The following is a 19,574-nucleotide window of genomic DNA, read 5'->3' on the forward strand; positions in this document are numbered from 1 at the left end:
TTGTAGACTACTTGTAAAATGATATATTGCTGCATTACTGGGATACTGTGTTTTGGCATGATGTTGATGCACTATTTTTGGTTTTGATGTAAAATTAATACTATCCATTTCAGCAAGCTGCACTTGTGTTGAACGCTTCTCGTCGATTTCGGTATACTCTGGACTTGAAAAAGGAAGAAGAAAGGAAGGAATTGATTGCTAAGATTAGAACGCATGCTCAAGTTGTTCGGGTAATTTATGTTTCTTGCTCTTTCGTGGATAATAAAAAATTGAGTATTTTGCCAAAGTTGATTAATTGTTTTTGCTTATCAGGCCGCTTTTCGTTTCCAAATTTCTAGGCAAGATGCAAATGGTAATTCTCTTTATTTTTTTTACCTTTTTATAAATATCAATTATAGTTTTCTGTACAGTTACTAATTACACTATTACATTTGTACTTTTAGTACTAGAAACTCCAGAGCCTTTACCTCGATCGACGACCACCCTAGTTAACAATTTCGATATTAGCCTGGAGGAGCTAGTTTCAATGACCAGGGAAAATGATCTTACTTTTTTGAAGCATATTGGAGGGGCAAGTTCTCTATAATCATAACGTTTGTCCATTTTCGTGTTTGCTTTACTAAACAATAATCACATTAATTCTTTTTGTTACTTTGATTTCTTTTCTTTGCTTCCTTTTTTGGGCACAGGTTAAAGGAGTGGCAAATAAATTAAAATCAAATTTGGAGAAAGGTATACTTGGAGATGAGACTGACCTCATAGATCGGAATAATGCTTTTGGATCGAACACATATCCTCGAAAGAAAGGTCGAAGTTTCTGGGTAAGTATTTAGCAATTTTCAGATGCTCTTTTTATTGTCTTTCAAGTTATAATATTGTTTCCTAGCTAGAAAACAGAAATTAGTTTTGTTTTATTTTCTTATCCTATAGAACTTTCTCTGGGAGGCTTGTAAAGACACAACTCTCATTATCTTGATGGTTGCTGCAGTTGCTTCTTTAGCATTAGGCATAAAGACTGAGGTAAGGTTAAGAAGAGGTTATTTATCGATCTTGTTGTTTGTCTATTTTATAGGTGGTACAACATTGATATTTGTCTTTGATTTGTCTCCAACCTTTATCTTTTCTTGATGAGCATCAAATTTTCACTTGGTCAATCTTTTTAGAGAAGCACATTGATCCGTACTACTTTGGATACATACATTATATCTTTAACGAATATATGCCCTGTTTCTGTTTTAGCCAATTATGTTTGGTTAAATAGGATTCTCAAACTTTATTTCGAGCTTAGCCAACCATGCTAATTGTCCAATCTCTTATTTTCTACAGTTTGAATCAGTTTCTATGATTGAATCTAAGTGGTCTTAGCATTGACAATAGTCCTGGATAGAATTGAATTATTTCTAGTTGCCTAAAAAATTTTCTGACTACTCAAACATTAAAAGATTAGATGGTGTATCGTGTCCATGACTTATGTTTCATTTATTTAGTTGTAGGTGTTAATCATATTCATATAAAATATGGAGAACATGGATGTATTTATCTTTCTTTATTTAGTAATTCCATTATTATTGTCATTATGATTTGCTTATTTATTGGTTTCTTTTGGTCCCAATTCATGTTTAATCTCTATATAGGGTATAAAAGAAGGATGGTATGATGGAGGAAGCATTGCCATGGCAGTCCTTATTGTTATTTTATTTACAGGTAATAAAAAAGGATTTTAACCTATTATTTTGTGCTTGTTCGCCATGGAATAAGTTTTCCTGGAATACCTTTTTAGTTGTTTGAAAAGTTTGTTCATGCATTTTGAATTTGAAACTATTTATGGTTTGTAGGATGCCTCAGAATGCACGTTACGTGCGTGAAATAGATGGTTACCTCAATTGCATTAATCGAAGATTATTAGTATTATTATTTGCTGAAATTTATGTTATGTGATTTCTCATGTTAATATAATGCATACTGATTTTTTCAGCGAAAACTTTAAGTATTGCAGCAAGTGTCTTATTTTCATTGTTTTGCAGCTGTTAGTGATTACAGACAATCCCTCCAGTTTCAAAATTTAAACGAAGAGAAGCAAAATATACACATGGAGGTAGGCGTTATGTATTTTAACAGTTATATTCTTTGCATTGATTTTCCTCCCTTTTGCTTTCCTCCTTATATTTTCAGGTAATTCCTTACAGGTCATTAGGGGTGGGAGGAGAGTTAATATCTCAATATTTGACATAGCTGTTGGTGATGTTGTGCCTCTCAAAATTGGTGATCAGGTAAATTTCAAGATCTCTCTGTCGCTCACACATCTAGAAGAAGCCAAACAAGTTTTGAAGGGAAGCGACCGATTAGGTTGGAATGCGGGTTTGTGTTCAAATCTTTCATTATTTATCCACTTATTATCTTGTTATCTCATTTCTAACAGGTTCCTGCTGATGGAATTGTAGTATCCGGTCACTCCCTTTCAATTGATGAATCAAGTATGACAGGGGAGAGCAAAATTGTAAGATTCAATAGATTGACTGCTATACTTCGAGGTAGATATCATGACCATGTTCTTTTACAGAACTCATTTTTGCTTTTGGCAGGTTCATAAGGATTCAAAAGCTCCATTTTTGATGTCTGGATGCAAGGTTGCTGATGGTTATGGTACCATGCTGGTAATATTCCTAGGGAATCTTTCATCAATTTTTACTTCATTGTATCTTAAATTAATCTGAAAAATAGGCAATATATGTGCATGGAAGAGAGTACAATTTCTAGTTTTTAAATCTAAGGATCTCCAAAGTCCTAAATATGATAACATAAGAACAAAACTTACAAAATTTTGGCACCCTAGATGATGGGACATTGATTTTATTTATTGCTCATATCTACATGGGGCCTTCACAGCTGTTATATTATCTAAGCTCTTTATATTGTGTGCATGTATAGGATTTTCATAATATATATTTATAGGAGTCGACATAGGTTTTCAAATTGTTAATTCTATCGGGTATAAAATAATAGAAGGCCTCTTCCGATAAATAACTTGAAAGTCCAAATATGTTCAAGTTGGAAGCGGTGCTCAATTATTAATTGTGTGAAATGGAGTAGAGAAGTGACTTACAATATGAGTTTCTTAGTCTATGTTGGTTGAAGAGTTAAAAGAAAGAAAAAAGATGTTGTCATTAGAAATGCCTATGTTTCTGATGTACCCTTGCTTTAATGTGTTTCAAACTGTTTACGGAGGTGGTATTTCTTTACATTATTTCTAAACCTTTTGTTATTATTTATATACGGTTACTTATTTGATGCATTGCATTTACTTCAAGCTTGCAAATACGGCTTTTAACTGGTTCATTTTTATGTTTCAATAATTATATTACTTCCAAGTTCCAACTCATAGAGTTTAGCATGGTTGCCTTTCCTTTTTGAGCTCTACTCTTTTAACTTTTTCATACGATCACAGGAGTTTGTGTTCCACTGCTTATACTTATCACGCGTGATTGTACTTCCAGAGTGATGAATGCAAATTTCTACACACTCTTTTGTAGCATCTTACAGTATGTTAAAATATAAAAAAATTTCACAGGTAACAAGTGTGGGAATAAATACTGAATGGGGACTACTTATGTCAAATATATCTGAGGATAATGGTGAAGAAACACCATTACAGGTTAAATTTGTTAAAATTCCTGGACTTTTACATGGGATTCATCTGGCTCGGTACATTGTTAACATTGTTGTATTTTTCAAAGTTTAGGTGCGCTTAAATGGGGTTACCACCCTTATTGGGATAGTTGGGCTAGCAGTTGCTGTAGCTGTTCTGATTGTCCTTGTGGCCAGGTAACTTCAGATTTAGCCTTGTTTTGCCTACAAATAATATATAAGAATAGCATGATTAAAAATCAACTTTGTTATTGTGTAGATTTTTTACTGGGCATACCACAAATCCAGATGGTACTATCCAATTTAAAGCAGGCCAGGCTAAAGTTGGGGAAGCAATAGATGGATTCATAAAAATATTCACTATTGCAGTATATCCCTATTCAAATAATGTTTTGATTTTATTCATCTTAGAATTGTTGAATGACTTGGAAAAAAAATTATAGGTGACCATTGTAGTTGTTGCAGTACCAGAAGGGCTTCCTTTGGCTGTTACTTTAACGTAAGTTCTATTGATGATATCCGTCTTTTGAGTCATGTGTTATGTTATTTTTGTTATATCTAAGGTCTAGACAACAAATTTACTGGATATATGGTACTAGTTTTTTTTAGCTGAAATTATTACATTGCCAATTTCCTTAATATTTGTGTTGTAGGCTTGCATATTCCATGAGGAAAATGATGGCAGACAAGGCCTTGGTATGCATACTTAATAGATCCATATTTAATCATTTTGCTTGTTCCTTAGAGCATCTAATATTTTCTACTATTCGAAATTGACCAAATTGGGATCCAGGTGCGGAGGCTATCTGCTTGTGAAACAATGGGATCAGCAACTACCATTTGCAGCGATAAAACTGGGACTCTAACTATGAATCAGGTAGGTTATTAGTTTTTTTTTCTTTTGCTTCGATGTAGCTTTTAGAGGGCTACCCAAGTGCTTCTAGAGTCAATTGTTATGATTGCACTAATAATCAGCAGTGATATACAATTTTTTTCCTATTGTGATGATTTTAACAATTTTTTTGTAGATGACTGTGGTCAAGGCATATTCTTGCGGAAACAAAATCGATCCCCCAGATAATAAGTCCTTGCTTCCTCCTAACATCATATCTTTGCTTATTGAAAGCATTGCACAGAACACAACAGGCAGTGTATTTGTTCCTAAGGTAGGCCTTAACTATGATTTATTATATCTCAATGGTTACTTTATGTAGAAGAGAAGATCCTCAAGGCTTTTCCCGAGCTCAATTTCTCCAATCAATCAACACCACAATGAAAAAGACCCAAAATCCCTCAACCACTTCACACTTATGGTTGCTTCTTGTTCACCCACTTAGGATGTACAAAAGAAGGAATAATCACAGTATGAGATTAACCACAAAGGTAGTAAAGTGAAGAAAAATAATGGGCAGAAAAATAAAAAGAGAAGGCCCCCCATTTTCTATCAAATGCAGAAAAGCAGAGACGCATACATTGAGGACCAAAAGAGAGACTGCCAAAATAAATAAGTAACATTAGGATACAGTAATGGGTCAACCCAATAAGAGAGCAAATGAGCTAAGTATATTGCTAAATAGGTTTTTATTTATAAGCCATCCAAATAAGTGGAAATGAACCATAAATAGCACAAATTAATTTAGGCTGCTTTCAATGGCCTAAACAGTTTTGGGGTCGGGTTATTTCATTGAGGTGTCAATTTACTGCTCAGTCATTTTGGTCAATGCCGACTGAGAAAATTTACCAAGTTATATCACCGCTCAAGAGGTCGTTTGACAACAATTTGCCCAACAAATCTTCACCTTGGTGTCAAAAGACTTGCAAAGAAATATAATCACTTGTTAGTAATAATTCCAGAACGGGAAACCGATAAAATTGAAAATTAGATACCTCCATCGATGTCTAGAAGGTCTTTACAACTTCACAATTCGTAACACCTTAGTGCCCATGTTCGAAGGATTATATTGTGTATGTATCTTTTCAAGTCTCACAACTTCATGTGACATAATATCTTTAATAAAGTATAACCTAACATCAATGTGCTTGGTGCTTTCGTGAAAAACTGGATTTTTACATAAATGTATAGAAAATTAACTATCTGGATATGCTATCACATAATCATTTAACACACAAAGTTCATGAAAAAACCCTCTAAGCTACATAACTTCTTTAATTGCTTCAGTGGTAGTAATATATTCGTGGATAGTGCAACTATGTGCTGTAATTGTGATTTTCAACTAATGCAAGAGTTAGACAAAGTAAACATATGAGAAGAAGTGGATTTTCGATTACTTCTATCCTCGCATAGTCCGCTCTACAAAACCTTTCAGTTTCACACCTTCTTTATGAGCACCAAACTTTGGACCTACCTCATTAATCCCTTGAAATATCTTAACATCCATTTTAAGGTTTCCCAACGATCAAGACCCAGATTAGACATGTACCTATTAAGAGTACTAATAGCAAAAGTTAAGTCTAGTTTAGTGTACACCATCAAATATGTAATAGATCCAATCACATTAGAGTATGGAATTTTACTCATGTATTTTATTTCTTTTTCATTATATGGGACCCAATCTTTAGATAACATAAAATGATTTGCTAAAGGTAATGTAATAGATTTGTAATCATACATGCCAAATCTTTTCAACACCTCTGAAACATAAGATGATTGATGCAAAAACAAAGTAGAATTTAACTTATCTCTTTCAATTTCGATATCTAGGATTCTGTTGGCTTTACCTAGCTCTTTCATATCAAATAAGCCATTCACATTTGTTTTTATCTTATTTATCCATTCGGGTGATGAACCAATTAAGAGCATATCATCCACATATAGCAATAAAAACACAATTATTATTGGCATCATCATATTGGAAATATAGACAATGATTAAACCTACTTCTTTGAAAAGTTATAGTGAGAATAAAAGAATCAAATCTTTTAGAGATCTTTTCAAGAAATACATGATCGGATTTTAGTTTATCTTTAAAATCTTTTGATTGATTCATAAATATTTTCTTATCAAGTTCACCATGTAAAAAAGCAGTTTTTACATCAAGTTTCCAATTAAAATGTGCAACACTTAACAACTGATGAAAAATCTAATTATAATCAACACTTTCCTTCTGTGTATATCCCTTGGCCACTAATCTAACTTTAAATTCCAAGGGTTCAAATGCACTAGCACTCCCTTAATCTGAAAAAAACTACTTACAGTCAATTATAGATTTATTTTTAGGTCTAGGTACTAGTTCCTAAATTTGATTTTTTTTAAAGGAACTCATCTCATTTTTCATTGCCTTAAACCATTCCCTGCATTGTTCACTCTTCATCGCATCTTCAAAGGTTTTTGGCTCTTTATCACTAGATCCTCATAGCTAGCATGAGCAAAATCTAACTTGGATTCATATCTGAATCTTCTAGGCTCTCTCGTTCATCTTCTATATATCCTTAATTAAGTTGTAGTCTACTAAGGGAATTTCTACTTCAAGATGCTTTTCTATCACTATTTCCTCTGTATTCTCCACCACAAGATCTTGAACTTGAGTCTCCACCTCACTAGAAGTGGCAGCGATAGATGTACTAAGTTTTCCTAACTCCGCCTTCAACTGATTTATCGCATCACCTTTCACCTCTTTACACACAGGTTCAGAATTAGTCTTAAGGCAAGGCATCTCAGCTTCATTAAACTTGACATCTCTTGTCACAATGATCTTAACTCCCGTTTGGCTTCTATCCCATAGCTTGTAACCCTTGACACCTAACATATTTTCTAGCTTTAGGTTGAAGTTTCCTTCATTCTGAGGAAAAAAAGTAGCACAGCTAAAAGTTTAAAGCATAAAATAATCACTTGGTTTACAATACCATCTTTCATGAGGAGTGTCACCATTCAATACAGCAGATGGAGTCAAATCAATCAAATAACAAACGGTTATATTAGCTTTACTCTAAAATGACTTTAGGATACCAGAACTTAACATCATGCAACACACTTTATCTAGTATGGTTATATTCATTCTTTCAGCTACACCATTTTGTTGGGGAGAGATATGAACAGTCTCATGCCTTGTTACTCCATTTTCTTTGCACATATTGTCAAATTCAGTATTACAAAACTTGAGGCCATTATCAGTTCTCAAATATTTAATCTTTTTGTTAGTTTGGTTCTCAACTTGTCTTTTCCAATTATTAAAACTATGAAAAGTATTAGATATTTTTCAAAAGATAAATCCACACTTCTCACATGTAATCATTAATAATAGACAAAAATGCCTATTTCCACCCAAGGAGGGTTTATTAGCAAGACCCTACAATCAAGCATGCCTTTAATTTTATGTATATTCATAGAAAGAAGATCTATAATATTTACAAAGCACACAATGATCATAGAAAGATAAATTAGACACTATCATTACCAAAAATACCATTTTTATTAAGGAGTTTAAGACCCTTAATACCCATGTGTGTAAGTCTATTGTGTCATTTATGTGTATGATCGGCCTTGGTAGAAGAGTTAAAGGAATCTATACCTTTTATCAATTTCACTTTTCCAATAATGATATAAATATCATTTCTCCTGATTCCTTGATGGAAACAAGTGCATTCTTGACCAATTTTAGAACTTCATTTTCAATTTTACCAGTAAAGTCAGCCTTTTCATGTCTCCCTACTAAAATTAAGTTCCTAGACAGTTTCAAAACATATCTAACATCTTTTGAACTATATACAAAACTAGCTTCAAACTTTAAGGTAATATAACTAACTCCAGCAACAGTATAAGTAGAATTATCACACAGCACAACATACCCATAATTTGATTGATGCAAGTTTTCAAACGAATCTTTTTTGTAATATTACATGAAAATATACACCAGACTCAAGTATCCACTCATGTAAACGAAAATTGACATTTAGATTCAATTCAGCGAGATAAGCAACATGACTTATAATTATTTACACTTCACCATCATCAACATTGGAAGCGATATACAACACATATACTTATTCTCTCATATACTTATTCCCTCTTTACCCATTCAGCTTACCATTCTCTTTATAGTTGTCTTTTATAAAATGCACTTTGTTTCCATAGTCATAATACTTCATAACCTTAGTCCTAGATTTTGATCTAGACTAGCCTTTACACTTATTTTTTCTTCCATTATTACTTGACTCACCACTACCATAGAACCCATCATGACTGTTTTGCCTAAACTGAGTTCTACCCACTCACCATGTGAATCTCACTATCCATTTTTATCATGTTTTCCATCTTTAATCTCCATCTCCTTACTTCTAAGAGAGTCAATGACAATTTCAGGCATCAAAGTGTCTCTACTGTACTTAATCGCATTCTTAACTTCCTTAGAAGTTTCAAGTATGGAATTAGGTAAAATTATGGCCTTGTAGGTTCAGATACCGACTCTTCACAATTAATAATATCTTGAACAAGTTTGTTAAACATATCTAAATTGTTATCAAGGTCCTTTCAAAGATCCATTTTAAAATTGAAAAACTGTTCAAATAAGTAATGCTTGTTCGGAGTAGATTTGAGCAAATACAGGTCTTACAATTTTTTGCAATGTTCTTTAGTGGTTTTTAGTTTACCCACTTTTTTCAAAATAGCGTCAGATAAGTGTAAAATGATTAAAGTATAAGCAAGCTTACCGACTTCTTCTTTTTGTTCTTTTGAAAAAATCAGCAAAAAAAGTTACCGTTAATGGTTTTTGAAACCTTTTATTGGACCAAAATATATCTCATCTTTTGTTGTTATATAGAAAAATCACATTTTCCTTTAAAAATTCTCAAATCAAAATTGAGAGTTGTCATATTTATGAATCAATCCAAAAATGTGTAGAATCACAATTAAACCACGCGAAATAATCCTAGGGTCGCAGACAATATACGCCATTCTAGATTCATAGGGTTTTATAAGATTTGCTATCTTAGATCAAGGGAACATTTGAACGGGTGAGGTCTAGGTATTTTTTCAGAATTAACGAGGCAACAACAAAATACGTCAACTAAAACAATTTCAACCAAAGCAATTCCACATAGTATACCACAAAAGTAATATATGGATTTTTCAAAAATAAATACTTCAATCACGCAAGAGCGAGTAATTCCTAATCTCTAGCATAAGTAATGGTTTTCCCACTTGGTAACACCTACCCTACACGATGATACACTAGTGTTGAAATTTAACTAGAATAAGCCAATTTACCTGGACGATGCCTGAAGGTTAGTGAATTTGAGAAATGCAAATCTGCTACTTTAGGGACACCATTATTCGTCCTAAAGTTTCAGCAAATGTACCAATGCGATTGACCAATGATCGCAAACCGAGCATCCAGGGACAAAACTATCCAAATTTTTCAGAAAAATAATATGAACAAACTCTCTGAAGAAAGCTTCTTCAAATTCGCCAACATGCGCTGCCTACATGCAACCGTCGGAGGTCTACCCATCGCCATAGCTGGCCATCACTTCCTTAACACACCATCTAAAAAGAATCGCCTCTACCTATTGAGTATTGGAATGGCCTCCGTTTCTCCGATCGGTGATTGGTTTGGCCGAAATCGACAATTTCAGGTTTGGCTGCTTAGAAAAATGGTGGGATTTCGATGTCTTTCAGTTGATTTATGGCTGGAAAATGCCCATTTTAGACTCTAATACCAGATATTATGTGGAAGAGAAGATCATTAAGGCTTTTCCTGGGCTCAGGATCTCCAATCAATCAACGCCACAATGAAAAAGACCCAAAATCCCTCGACCACTTCACACTTATAGTTGCTTCTTGTTCACCCACTTAGGACGCACAAAAGAAGGTATAATGATAGTATGAGATTAGCCATAAAGGTAGTAAAGTAAAGAAAAGCTGTAGTAAAGAACATAAATAGAAAGCCACCCATTTTCTATCAAAGGTAGGGAAGCAGAAATGCATGCATTGAGGACCAAAAGATAGACAGCCAAAATAAATAGGTAACAATAGTGTACAGTAATGGATCAAGCCCAATAGGAGGGTAAGTGGGCTAAGTGTATCACTACGTACTTCACATTTATAAGTCATTCAAATAAGGGGAAATGGGCCATAAGTAATACTAATTAAATTAGGTTGGTTCCAATGGCCCAAACAGTTTTGGGTCGAGTCATTTCATTGAGGTGTCGATTTATTGTTCAATCATTTTTGTTGATGCCATTTGAGAAAATTTATCGAGTTACATCATCACCTAAGAGTCGTTTGACAACAATTTGCCCAACAATTACTTATTCTAATTTCAATTTACATTCTTAGCGAAAGGTTTTAAAGATGCTTAAGGCATATTACTTGCGATGCAAGGAAATTTATTAGCTCCTTAAATTGTGGTGGCATGTTACTCATGTGTGCATGACATTGGCTATAAATTTGAAATGGACTTCTACTTTAATGTCAAATCACTAGGATTTGTAACCTACAGAAAGCATTTTAACTTTTGGCACAATGTGTATATAAGTCCGTTGGATATTTTATATATGTTCTTATTTTTTTCGATAGGTACCTTATTTTTTTTAATCAAGGAATTTGGCATTCTTTGTCGTTTGCATATTCACTAGTTTTTCAAGGTTTAAACATCGCCATATTATATTTTACTAAAATGTGATGTTTTCGGTAAGGAATATTTCGAGGGTGAATAACTGTATAATATAAGAGCTGGACTGATTAAGTAGCTGTATACTTCAAGTTCAAAAACATCTAGGGCCTAGCTTGTCTTTGGTTTATGATGTTGCTAATGTTGTAGCTGTGACTATCTTGTTTTTAATTTTTTACATTGTAAAAGCTTTGCAAAAAGCATGTACACTTTGCTGTGGCTGGTTGTTTACAGAGTGGTGGAGCCCTGGAGGTTTCTGGATCACCAACAGAAAAGGCCATTCTTCAGTGGGGAGTTAATGTAATTCTGTTAATTCCATTTTGCCTGTTACTAGATTCTTTGTTCTCTTCAATGAATTGATTTGATTAATCGTTGTCTCCTGTAGCTTGGGATGGATTTCAACGCTGCAAAATCAAAATCAATGATAATCCATGCTTTTCCATTCAACTCAGAGAAAAAGCGAGGGGGTGTTGCTGTGAAACTGGTAATTGGAGCAATCAGTTCGGATGTTATATATTGTTTAATGATAATCCATGCTTTTCCATTCAACTCAGAGAAAAAGCGAGGTGGTGTTGCTGTGAAATTAGTAATTGGAGAAATCAGTTCTGATGTTATATATTGTTTACATCTTTCTCTTTCTACTTGATAATACTTATATAAATGAAATATTGGTGGGCATAGGGGGGAAGAAAAGAAAGAATTTATTTTTTATTTTTTTCTTATTTTGAAGATATCATTTTAAGTGATTAGATGATAAACAGACTTATTATTATTATTATTATTATTATTATTATTATTATTATTATTATTATTATTATTATTATTATTATTATTATTATTATTATTATTATTATTATTATTATTATTATTATTATTATTATTATTATTATTATTATTATTATTATTATTATTATTATTATTATTATTATTATTATTATTATTATTATTATTATTATTATTATTATTATTATTATTATTATTATTATTATTATTATTATTATTATTATTATTATTTTTCAATAGATTTCCAAAGGCTTATCAAATGATCTATCACAAATTCTTTATTTTACATTATTTGAACTAATTATGAGACTACAGACTTTTGGTGCTTATGCTCACGTCACCACCAGGTTCTCTTGTACTGTGGTAGTACGTTTGTTAAGGTTTTTAGCACAAGTTTTTAGGTTGGTAAATTTTTTGACAATTCAAGGTTGAAAGCACTTTCCTATTATATGTGGGCTCAATGTATTCATTCATCATACTTTGAAATCATGATTTTTGCAGTCGGATTCAGAAGTTAATGTGCACTGGAAAGGGGCTGCAGAAATAGTCCTTGCATCTTGTACAAGTTACATCGATGCAAATGATCATGTGGCACCCATGGATGAAGAAAAGGTTTTCTGAAACATTTCCTTTCTTGGTTAAATAGCTGTCCCTTCTCCTTGCTCCCTGGTTAACTTCTATTTGCTACAACTTAATAGTTTCTAAATGAAAAGGTGTTTGTATTTTCCTAATACATCTGAGTTGTAAGCAAGCCTATCTCGATGTGATGAGAAAAGATACTAAAAATCATTTCTTGAGAATTAGTACTTTTGAATTTTTTTTAACACTGCTGTTAAATAATTTTATTCTCGTTTGCAGTTATTGGTTTTTAAGAAAGCAATCGAAGATATGGCTGCCAGTAGTTTGCGGTGTGTTGCTATTGCTTACAGGCCATATGAAATGGAGAAGGTTCCAAGTGGTGAAGAGGAACTGTCAAGTTGGCAGTTACCCGAGGGAGACCTTAGTTTACTGGCCATTGTCGGCATCAAGGTACTGATAAGTTGTTCTGCCTTTGATTATTATTGACGTTTAGCTTCCCTAATAAATTAACTATTTAGTTAAAAATGAAATGTCTGGGTTGTCATTTTGTAAATCAGATTCTTAGTATTAGAAATGATATATTGTTTTCGCCAAAGAGGGAAACAAACTTAAGTTTTCATCAGATGTCAGCTCTTCAGCTTCACATACCTGTATACACAGTGAGAAAATTTCACTTATGATGGTATTTTCGAATATGAATTATCAATTTAAATATTGGACCACTTGCTGATCAAAGAGATTTTGCTTCTCACCATCAGCAGATTGCTCACTGGCGGTTGCCTGACTGTTCCTATTGGCGATGGCTATGATCCCGATCATAAAAATATACTTCCATCTAGTTTTGGGAGGTCGACATTGATAGTCTTTATTATAGTTTTGTGTGTTTTGGTGCCTGATTTTATATTATTCTTGGCCCTTTACCTTAGTTCTGAGTAGCACTTCATATGTCATATGTTCCCAAAGTTATGTTCTGTAAAGTTTTCCTGTCTCTCTTATTTTTTGGGGCACTACTTCCGTGGATCAATTTTTAAATGTCAAAACCACTTTTCCATGTATAAAATAGATTTGTATGAACTTATATGCATGATTTTGTCACTTAGTTTGTTTATCTCTGATGTAGGATCCTTGTCGTCCTGGAGTGAGAGATGCAGTTCAATTATGTATTAATGCTGGTGTTAAGGTAACCTCTCTCTCTCTCTCTCTCTGTGAAACACACAAGCACGTTCTTGTCATTTTTCTCTTATATTTATGTGATTGAGCAGCATGTTTTCTATCCTTAACAATCTACTGTCATTTCATCCTTTATTTTGGCTTTCTTTATTAGCTCAAAAGATAAGCACATCGGTTGCTGATAAACTATCTTATACGCAAGTGTTTGTCCAATAAGTCTATATGTCCTTGCTCCCAGATTTTTTTTATCCAACTTGAATGTGGGAAAATTGGTGCTGTCTGCGTCTGGGAGTAGCCATTTTGTGTCGGTAGTTATGCTGCTTCCATTTTATGTTAGTCATGGCTGATATTATAGTCTTGTCTTCCAAGCTATGCTCGATACTCCTGCAGATTTCGAGCAGAGCTGTTTATTCAAATGTTTTACCATTCTTATTTAAGAAAGTTTTTGATTCTTCCATAATATTCTGGTCCTGTACAGAACTATTTGTTCCCGCCCAACAGTTCTGATCCTTTAGTTTAAATAACATTTCAAGAGCTACTTTTCTGACACTAGAAAATTTTTTGTATATCCTTACGACATCGGAGATTGCTTATTATCTTGTCCAGATAGCCTACTGCTATTAGTGTGTAAATGGCAATTATCTTAATTTTAGTTGGACTGAAACTTTTATCTAACCGATGTTGTAATGGCTTTTCAATATTTTGACACATACATCAGTAGAGTGTGATTATTTTGGAATAGTGTCAGAAACGGAGCCTTTTCACTCCTGGCATTTTCTTTGCTTGTGGAACTTTGGTGTAGAATCTGGTTTGATTCAAACTGGATTCCTAGCCTTTCTATTGTGCTGGTCTGTCGATTTCACTTGCAGCTTCTTAACTGTTTCAATTTTGTTGATTTTTTGCTTTATCAATTTATAGGTGCGGATGGTCACTGGTGATAATCTTCAAACAGCTAGAGCAATAGCTTTAGAGTGTGGGATATTAGGATCAAATATAGATGCTACTGAGCCTAATCTTATTGATGGAAAGACATTCCGTGACTTGTCCGACACACGAAGACTAGAAGTTGCTGACAAAATTTCTGTATGAGCTGTAAACTAACTTGTGATCTGGATATCTTGGCAGTGGTTAGTTTGTGCTAGTTTTGGAGAGACAGTGATGACTTCTTGTATGATCAGGTGATGGGCCGATCATCTCCAAATGATAAACTTTTGCTTGTGCAAGCACTAAGGAAGAGGGGACACGTAGTTGCTGTTACTGGAGATGGCACTAATGATGCTCCGGCACTACATGAGGTGAAAAACCTTAGATTATTTCTTTTGAGAAGGCTTTTTCAAGAAGTACATGTCTACCTACTTTTCGAGGATCCATCTTACAAGCTACTTATCTCACCCGAACAAGTACACTTGTCACAATAGTGTCTGAACCATGTTCTTGTCGGTTACAAATTCAAACATACACGTTGACTATTTGGTTTAGATTATAAAAGATGAGTGATTTCATCTCAGAAATCCTAATTAACTTTGTATGTAATAACTGCCGGTATATCAGTTTCATTGTGCTTGATAGACATGGACTGGAATTTAGAAAAGATCAAATTAAATTTCCTAAAAGTGAACTGTATTTACATGGAGACAAGTTTTTGAAACAAACATTTGAATGCTCTGGGTTCATGAGTTTCATCATAGTACTTACTGTATAAAAGAGTATCGGTAGAAGAATATTAATCTGGTTGAAGACTTGTCCGTTGCACTTCGTTAAAGTCTTCTTTTTTGCTTCTTTGGTTCATGTGATCTTGTATGCAATTTTATCATGGTTTAGGCAGATATAGGTCTTGCAATGGGTATCCAAGGCACAGAAGTTGCTAAAGAGAGCTCAGATATTATCATACTGGATGATAATTTTGCTTCAGTGGTGAAGGTCAGTCCCCGTTTCACAGTATTCTGGTCGAAGCTTGTTCATATCTGCTTTCAAGTAAAATAATTCTGTAATTTCCTTCAGTCAGGAATACGAATAGCATTGCTTTAATTGAAACTAAAACCGCTCCACTTGGTGATTGTATTAGTGCAGAACTAGACGTTATCAATTATCATCTTATATCTTTTGTTGTCCACTTGAAGAGCTAGCACTCAAACGATTTCATCTGGATGCTTCAAGTTTTTCATTGGCTTGCCATGGTGTGATGAAAAGCATCCTCTCACTATTTGAAATTTAAACTAAATATTCATCTATATAATAAATTAATTTTTTTGTTTCTCAGTTTTTCTATCGTTCACTGGTTTATGTCATTACTTGCTGGTATAAGTTTTAAACCATCTCAGAATTGAATCATTGTGATTGCTAGAAGTTCAGATTGCTTAGTATATTTTATACGAATTGCAGGTTGTGAGATGGGGAAGATCTGTGTATGCCAATATACAGAAATTTATACAATTTCAGCTCACAGTTAATGTTGCTGCCCTGATAATTAATGTAGTGTCTGCAGTTTCTTCTGGTAATGTCCCACTAAATGCTGTGCAGGTTCGTTCTCCCTATCTCTACCTGCTAGCATGTATGGTTGTAGATCTCTCAGTTGTTTCTTATGTGAGTGAGAGTACTTGAATAGTAACTTTGACATTGTATTTCTTCAATACAGCTTCTGTGGGTAAACCTTATCATGGATACACTAGGAGCTCTTGCACTTGCAACAGAACCTCCCACTGATCATCTCATGCGTGGACCTCCCGTTGGTAGAAGGTTTGTTTTGCCACATATGATGAAATGCTCTAAAATCATTTTTTAAGTAATTCAAAAATTGGTTTTGCGTCTCTGGACGGTTATACTACTCTTCTCTCCTCCCCGCTTACCAGAAGAGAAATAATTAATGTAGAATCCTCATTGGATTCTGTATTGACATATTGCTTGCACTCAAAAAAGTAATGTGAACGTATTCAAAGAAAGACAGAGATTTATACCAACCTTATCATGACTTGAGAATGGTTACAAAATATTGGATTTTGTTGACATTTTAGTAGATGTAGCATTGATTCGAATGGAGTGATAAAAAATGATTATTTTTGTTAATCGCATGTTTATTGGGAATAAGCCTTAGATTTTTGTCTGTGTTGTTGACTTTCGTTTTCTACATCCTATAAAATTTATCAGATTGTAGCTTTATGTGAAGTGCTGCTGTTACACGTAACAAGCCATCTGTGGTAAGTCATTAAGTAGTGAGCATAGTGCACTATTGGAAAATAAAATTCCATCTGCCGAAATAAATTAGCCTGCCTTTATTATTGAAGTTGTGGTTATGCTTCACCAATGATGGATAATGATGCTCGTATATTTATAACTTCATATTACATTGTCAGAATTGTGCTTCATAACTGAATTGCTTACTTGATGTGTTCTATGTTCTCTTTGTATATTTATACACCTTTGTACCACGTCATTCAGATATTATTATTCAAAACTGAATGGATTCTTCTTGTTTCACCTAGAAAGATGAAAAAGAGAATGAAAACAGAAATAAATGATATGTTGATGCAGTAGCAATGACTCCTCGTACGATCCTACTAAGAAACACATAACCTTTATGATCTGCAAGCTTGCCTGGTTACCCTATTTTTATATTTAGAGGCGTGCTCTGGCTCTGAAATAGAAACAGAATGGCAGATGCGTCTTTGACAATGTGGCACTGGGATGGGGTTCCGTTCTTTTTTGAAAATCCACTTATATTGATTTCTTCATGAGGAAATGCATTTTTCTGTGACTGAATTACATAATGAATCCTTGTTGAATAAGATGCTGCTGCTATTTCAGGGAGCCTCTCATAACAAATATTATGTGGAGGAACTTGATCATTCAGGTACAGCTTTCTTTCTGTGATAACTTTCCTACTGCATTTTAAAGTCTAGGAAAAGAAGAATAGAGTCTCTTTTAGGTTTTGCTGTAATCTTCTATTGGTGGTTCACTTATTGCAGGCTCTATATCAAGTGGCAGTTCTCCTTGTCCTCAATTTTAGCGGAACTAAAATCCTGAATTTAGAGCATGACAGTCGTGACCATGCCTTCAAATTAAAGAATACGCTGATTTTTAATGCATTCGTCTTGTGCCAGGTAAATTACACATTGTTTAGTTCATTAGTAAGTGTTTTCATTGCTATTATGAGATGTGATTTAACCGATCCTTGTTTTTTTTTCGCTATAATGACGTGATTTCACTGATATCGTTTTATGTATCTAATTTCAGATATTTAATGAATTTAATGCTAGAAAGCCAGATGAGATCAATGTGTGGAAGGGAGTAAACAAAAATCGTCTTTTCATGGGTATCGTTGGCCTTACTCTTGTGCTTCAGGTATTCTCCAACCCCTCTGCATTTTTCTGAGTACAAATTTATTTTTAAGGTCAAATTGATCATCTTTGCTGATTTATATATCTACCCTTTTTCCAGGTGATAATAATCACGTTTCTTGGGAAGTTCACTTCAACTATTCGACTCAGTTGGAAGTTGTGGCTTGTTTCCATAGCTATTGGTGCTATCAGGTTCGTTTGTCGTTACCTAATTATTCTTCTAACACCTAATTATTCTTCGTACAGTTGACATTGATTCATGTGGCGTTATATTTCCCAATACTGAAGTGTGGGTCTATGACTTTCATCCATTTAGCATGCTCTTAATTCTTGAAGCTCACATGCCATTTTGATGGTTTTTCTTGCCCAGCTGGCCACTTGCAATTATTGGGAAACTGATTCCCGTTCCTAGTAAGCCTTTCAGCAAATTCATCACAAGGAAATCGCATTAACAAAGAGGTGAACACGACTATTTGTTGTTAATATTTATTTGTAATCATGCCAAGAATCAAGAATTACCACATAATAAATTAATAAAACGAATTCATACCTGCGGAAGCCATTGTTGATATGAATGATTGTTGTAATAGCAGCCAAGATCTTCCCCTCCTTGCTCCTCACAAAGTAATAGCTATCAATGGGGGCAAGCCAATAAAAACATATGGAGCGGAGAGGGGACCTGACCTTTATATATAGGAAATAATTTGAGTCGTCCCATTACGACTAGAATTCTAATTAGGGTTTATTTTCGGCCCACATACTTTAAATCACCACATCAAATTAATTACAACCCATAAGGTGTATCATTGTTGCTATGAATGATTGTTGTAATAGCAGCCAAGATCTTCCCCTCCTTGCTCCTCACAAAGTAATAGCTATCAATGGGGGCAAGCCAATAAAAACATATGGAGCGGAGAGGGGACCTGACCTTTATATATAGGAAATAATTTGAGCCGTCCCATTACGACTAGAATTCTAATTAGGGTTTATTTTCGACCCACATACTTTAAATCACCACATCAAATTAATTACAACCCATAAGGTGTAAAAGACCCAATTGATCACTTAATAAATTTGGCCCAAACACAAATATCATTATAAGCCATATATCTAACCTGTAAAATTTTGCAATCGAATGTGAAGCCCACATATGGAATTATTAATTATTCCAACATTCTCCCATTTGGGCAAACATTTTATTGCCATAACAAAGTTTTAACACCCGGGTTAGACTACATGGGTGGCCACAAAAGTATAGCTCCAATGATGACACCTTACGTAACATGATCCGGTCCAACAAGAATATTAACACCGAACATGGAAGTCATTACACCAATTTAAGAGATGTAAGACTATTCCACAGCTACAAATGTCAACATCCTTATCAACATGGATCTCCATCCTCCAACCAATGTGGTAGTATGTGGTATGAACT

At 34.0% G+C, this 19,574-nt stretch overlaps 1 protein-coding gene across 2 annotated transcripts in view; it reads left to right on the top strand.

Moving 5' to 3' along the window:
* Nucleotides 1-18,654, top strand: part of LOC111403839 (calcium-transporting ATPase 8, plasma membrane-type-like) — a 45,842-nt gene extending 27,188 nt beyond the window's left edge. The window contains exons 1-30 of one of the 2 annotated variants that reach the window (XM_023032465.1): nucleotides 514-593; nucleotides 690-821; nucleotides 931-1,020; nucleotides 1,635-1,704; nucleotides 2,025-2,095; nucleotides 2,187-2,358; nucleotides 2,442-2,497; nucleotides 2,583-2,654; nucleotides 3,569-3,652; nucleotides 3,740-3,822; nucleotides 3,905-4,013; nucleotides 4,089-4,144; nucleotides 4,299-4,341; nucleotides 4,439-4,522; nucleotides 4,674-4,811; nucleotides 11,508-11,573; nucleotides 11,659-11,757; nucleotides 12,558-12,668; nucleotides 12,915-13,085; nucleotides 13,756-13,815; nucleotides 14,724-14,888; nucleotides 14,984-15,100; nucleotides 15,627-15,725; nucleotides 16,188-16,325; nucleotides 16,441-16,541; nucleotides 17,607-17,652; nucleotides 17,768-17,902; nucleotides 18,036-18,143; nucleotides 18,240-18,331; nucleotides 18,510-18,652. In XM_023032465.1, coding sequence (XP_022888233.1) covers nucleotides 976-1,020; nucleotides 1,635-1,704; nucleotides 2,025-2,095; nucleotides 2,187-2,358; nucleotides 2,442-2,497; nucleotides 2,583-2,654; nucleotides 3,569-3,652; nucleotides 3,740-3,822; nucleotides 3,905-4,013; nucleotides 4,089-4,144; nucleotides 4,299-4,341; nucleotides 4,439-4,522; nucleotides 4,674-4,811; nucleotides 11,508-11,573; nucleotides 11,659-11,757; nucleotides 12,558-12,668; nucleotides 12,915-13,085; nucleotides 13,756-13,815; nucleotides 14,724-14,888; nucleotides 14,984-15,100; nucleotides 15,627-15,725; nucleotides 16,188-16,325; nucleotides 16,441-16,541; nucleotides 17,607-17,652; nucleotides 17,768-17,902; nucleotides 18,036-18,143; nucleotides 18,240-18,331; nucleotides 18,510-18,591 — 2,673 coding nt within the window. In that variant the 5' untranslated portion in view covers nucleotides 514-593; nucleotides 690-821; nucleotides 931-975 and the 3' untranslated portion in view covers nucleotides 18,592-18,652. Of the gene's footprint in view, nucleotides 1-513; nucleotides 594-689; nucleotides 822-930; nucleotides 1,021-1,634; nucleotides 1,705-2,024; nucleotides 2,096-2,186; nucleotides 2,359-2,419; nucleotides 2,498-2,582; nucleotides 2,655-3,568; nucleotides 3,653-3,739; nucleotides 3,823-3,904; nucleotides 4,014-4,088; nucleotides 4,145-4,298; nucleotides 4,342-4,438; nucleotides 4,523-4,673; nucleotides 4,812-11,507; nucleotides 11,574-11,658; nucleotides 11,758-12,557; nucleotides 12,669-12,914; nucleotides 13,086-13,755; nucleotides 13,816-14,723; nucleotides 14,889-14,983; nucleotides 15,101-15,626; nucleotides 15,726-16,187; nucleotides 16,326-16,440; nucleotides 16,542-17,606; nucleotides 17,653-17,767; nucleotides 17,903-18,035; nucleotides 18,144-18,239; nucleotides 18,332-18,509 lie in introns of those variants that run through there. The other variant, XM_023032466.1, reaches the window with a different exon arrangement.
* The last annotated feature ends 920 nt before the right edge of the window (nucleotides 18,655-19,574 follow it).

This window comes from Olea europaea, chromosome 11 (genome assembly GCF_002742605.1).
Source record: "Olea europaea var. sylvestris chromosome 11, O_europaea_v1, whole genome shotgun sequence".
In the NCBI taxonomy this organism is placed as follows: domain Eukaryota; kingdom Viridiplantae; phylum Streptophyta; class Magnoliopsida; order Lamiales; family Oleaceae; genus Olea; species Olea europaea.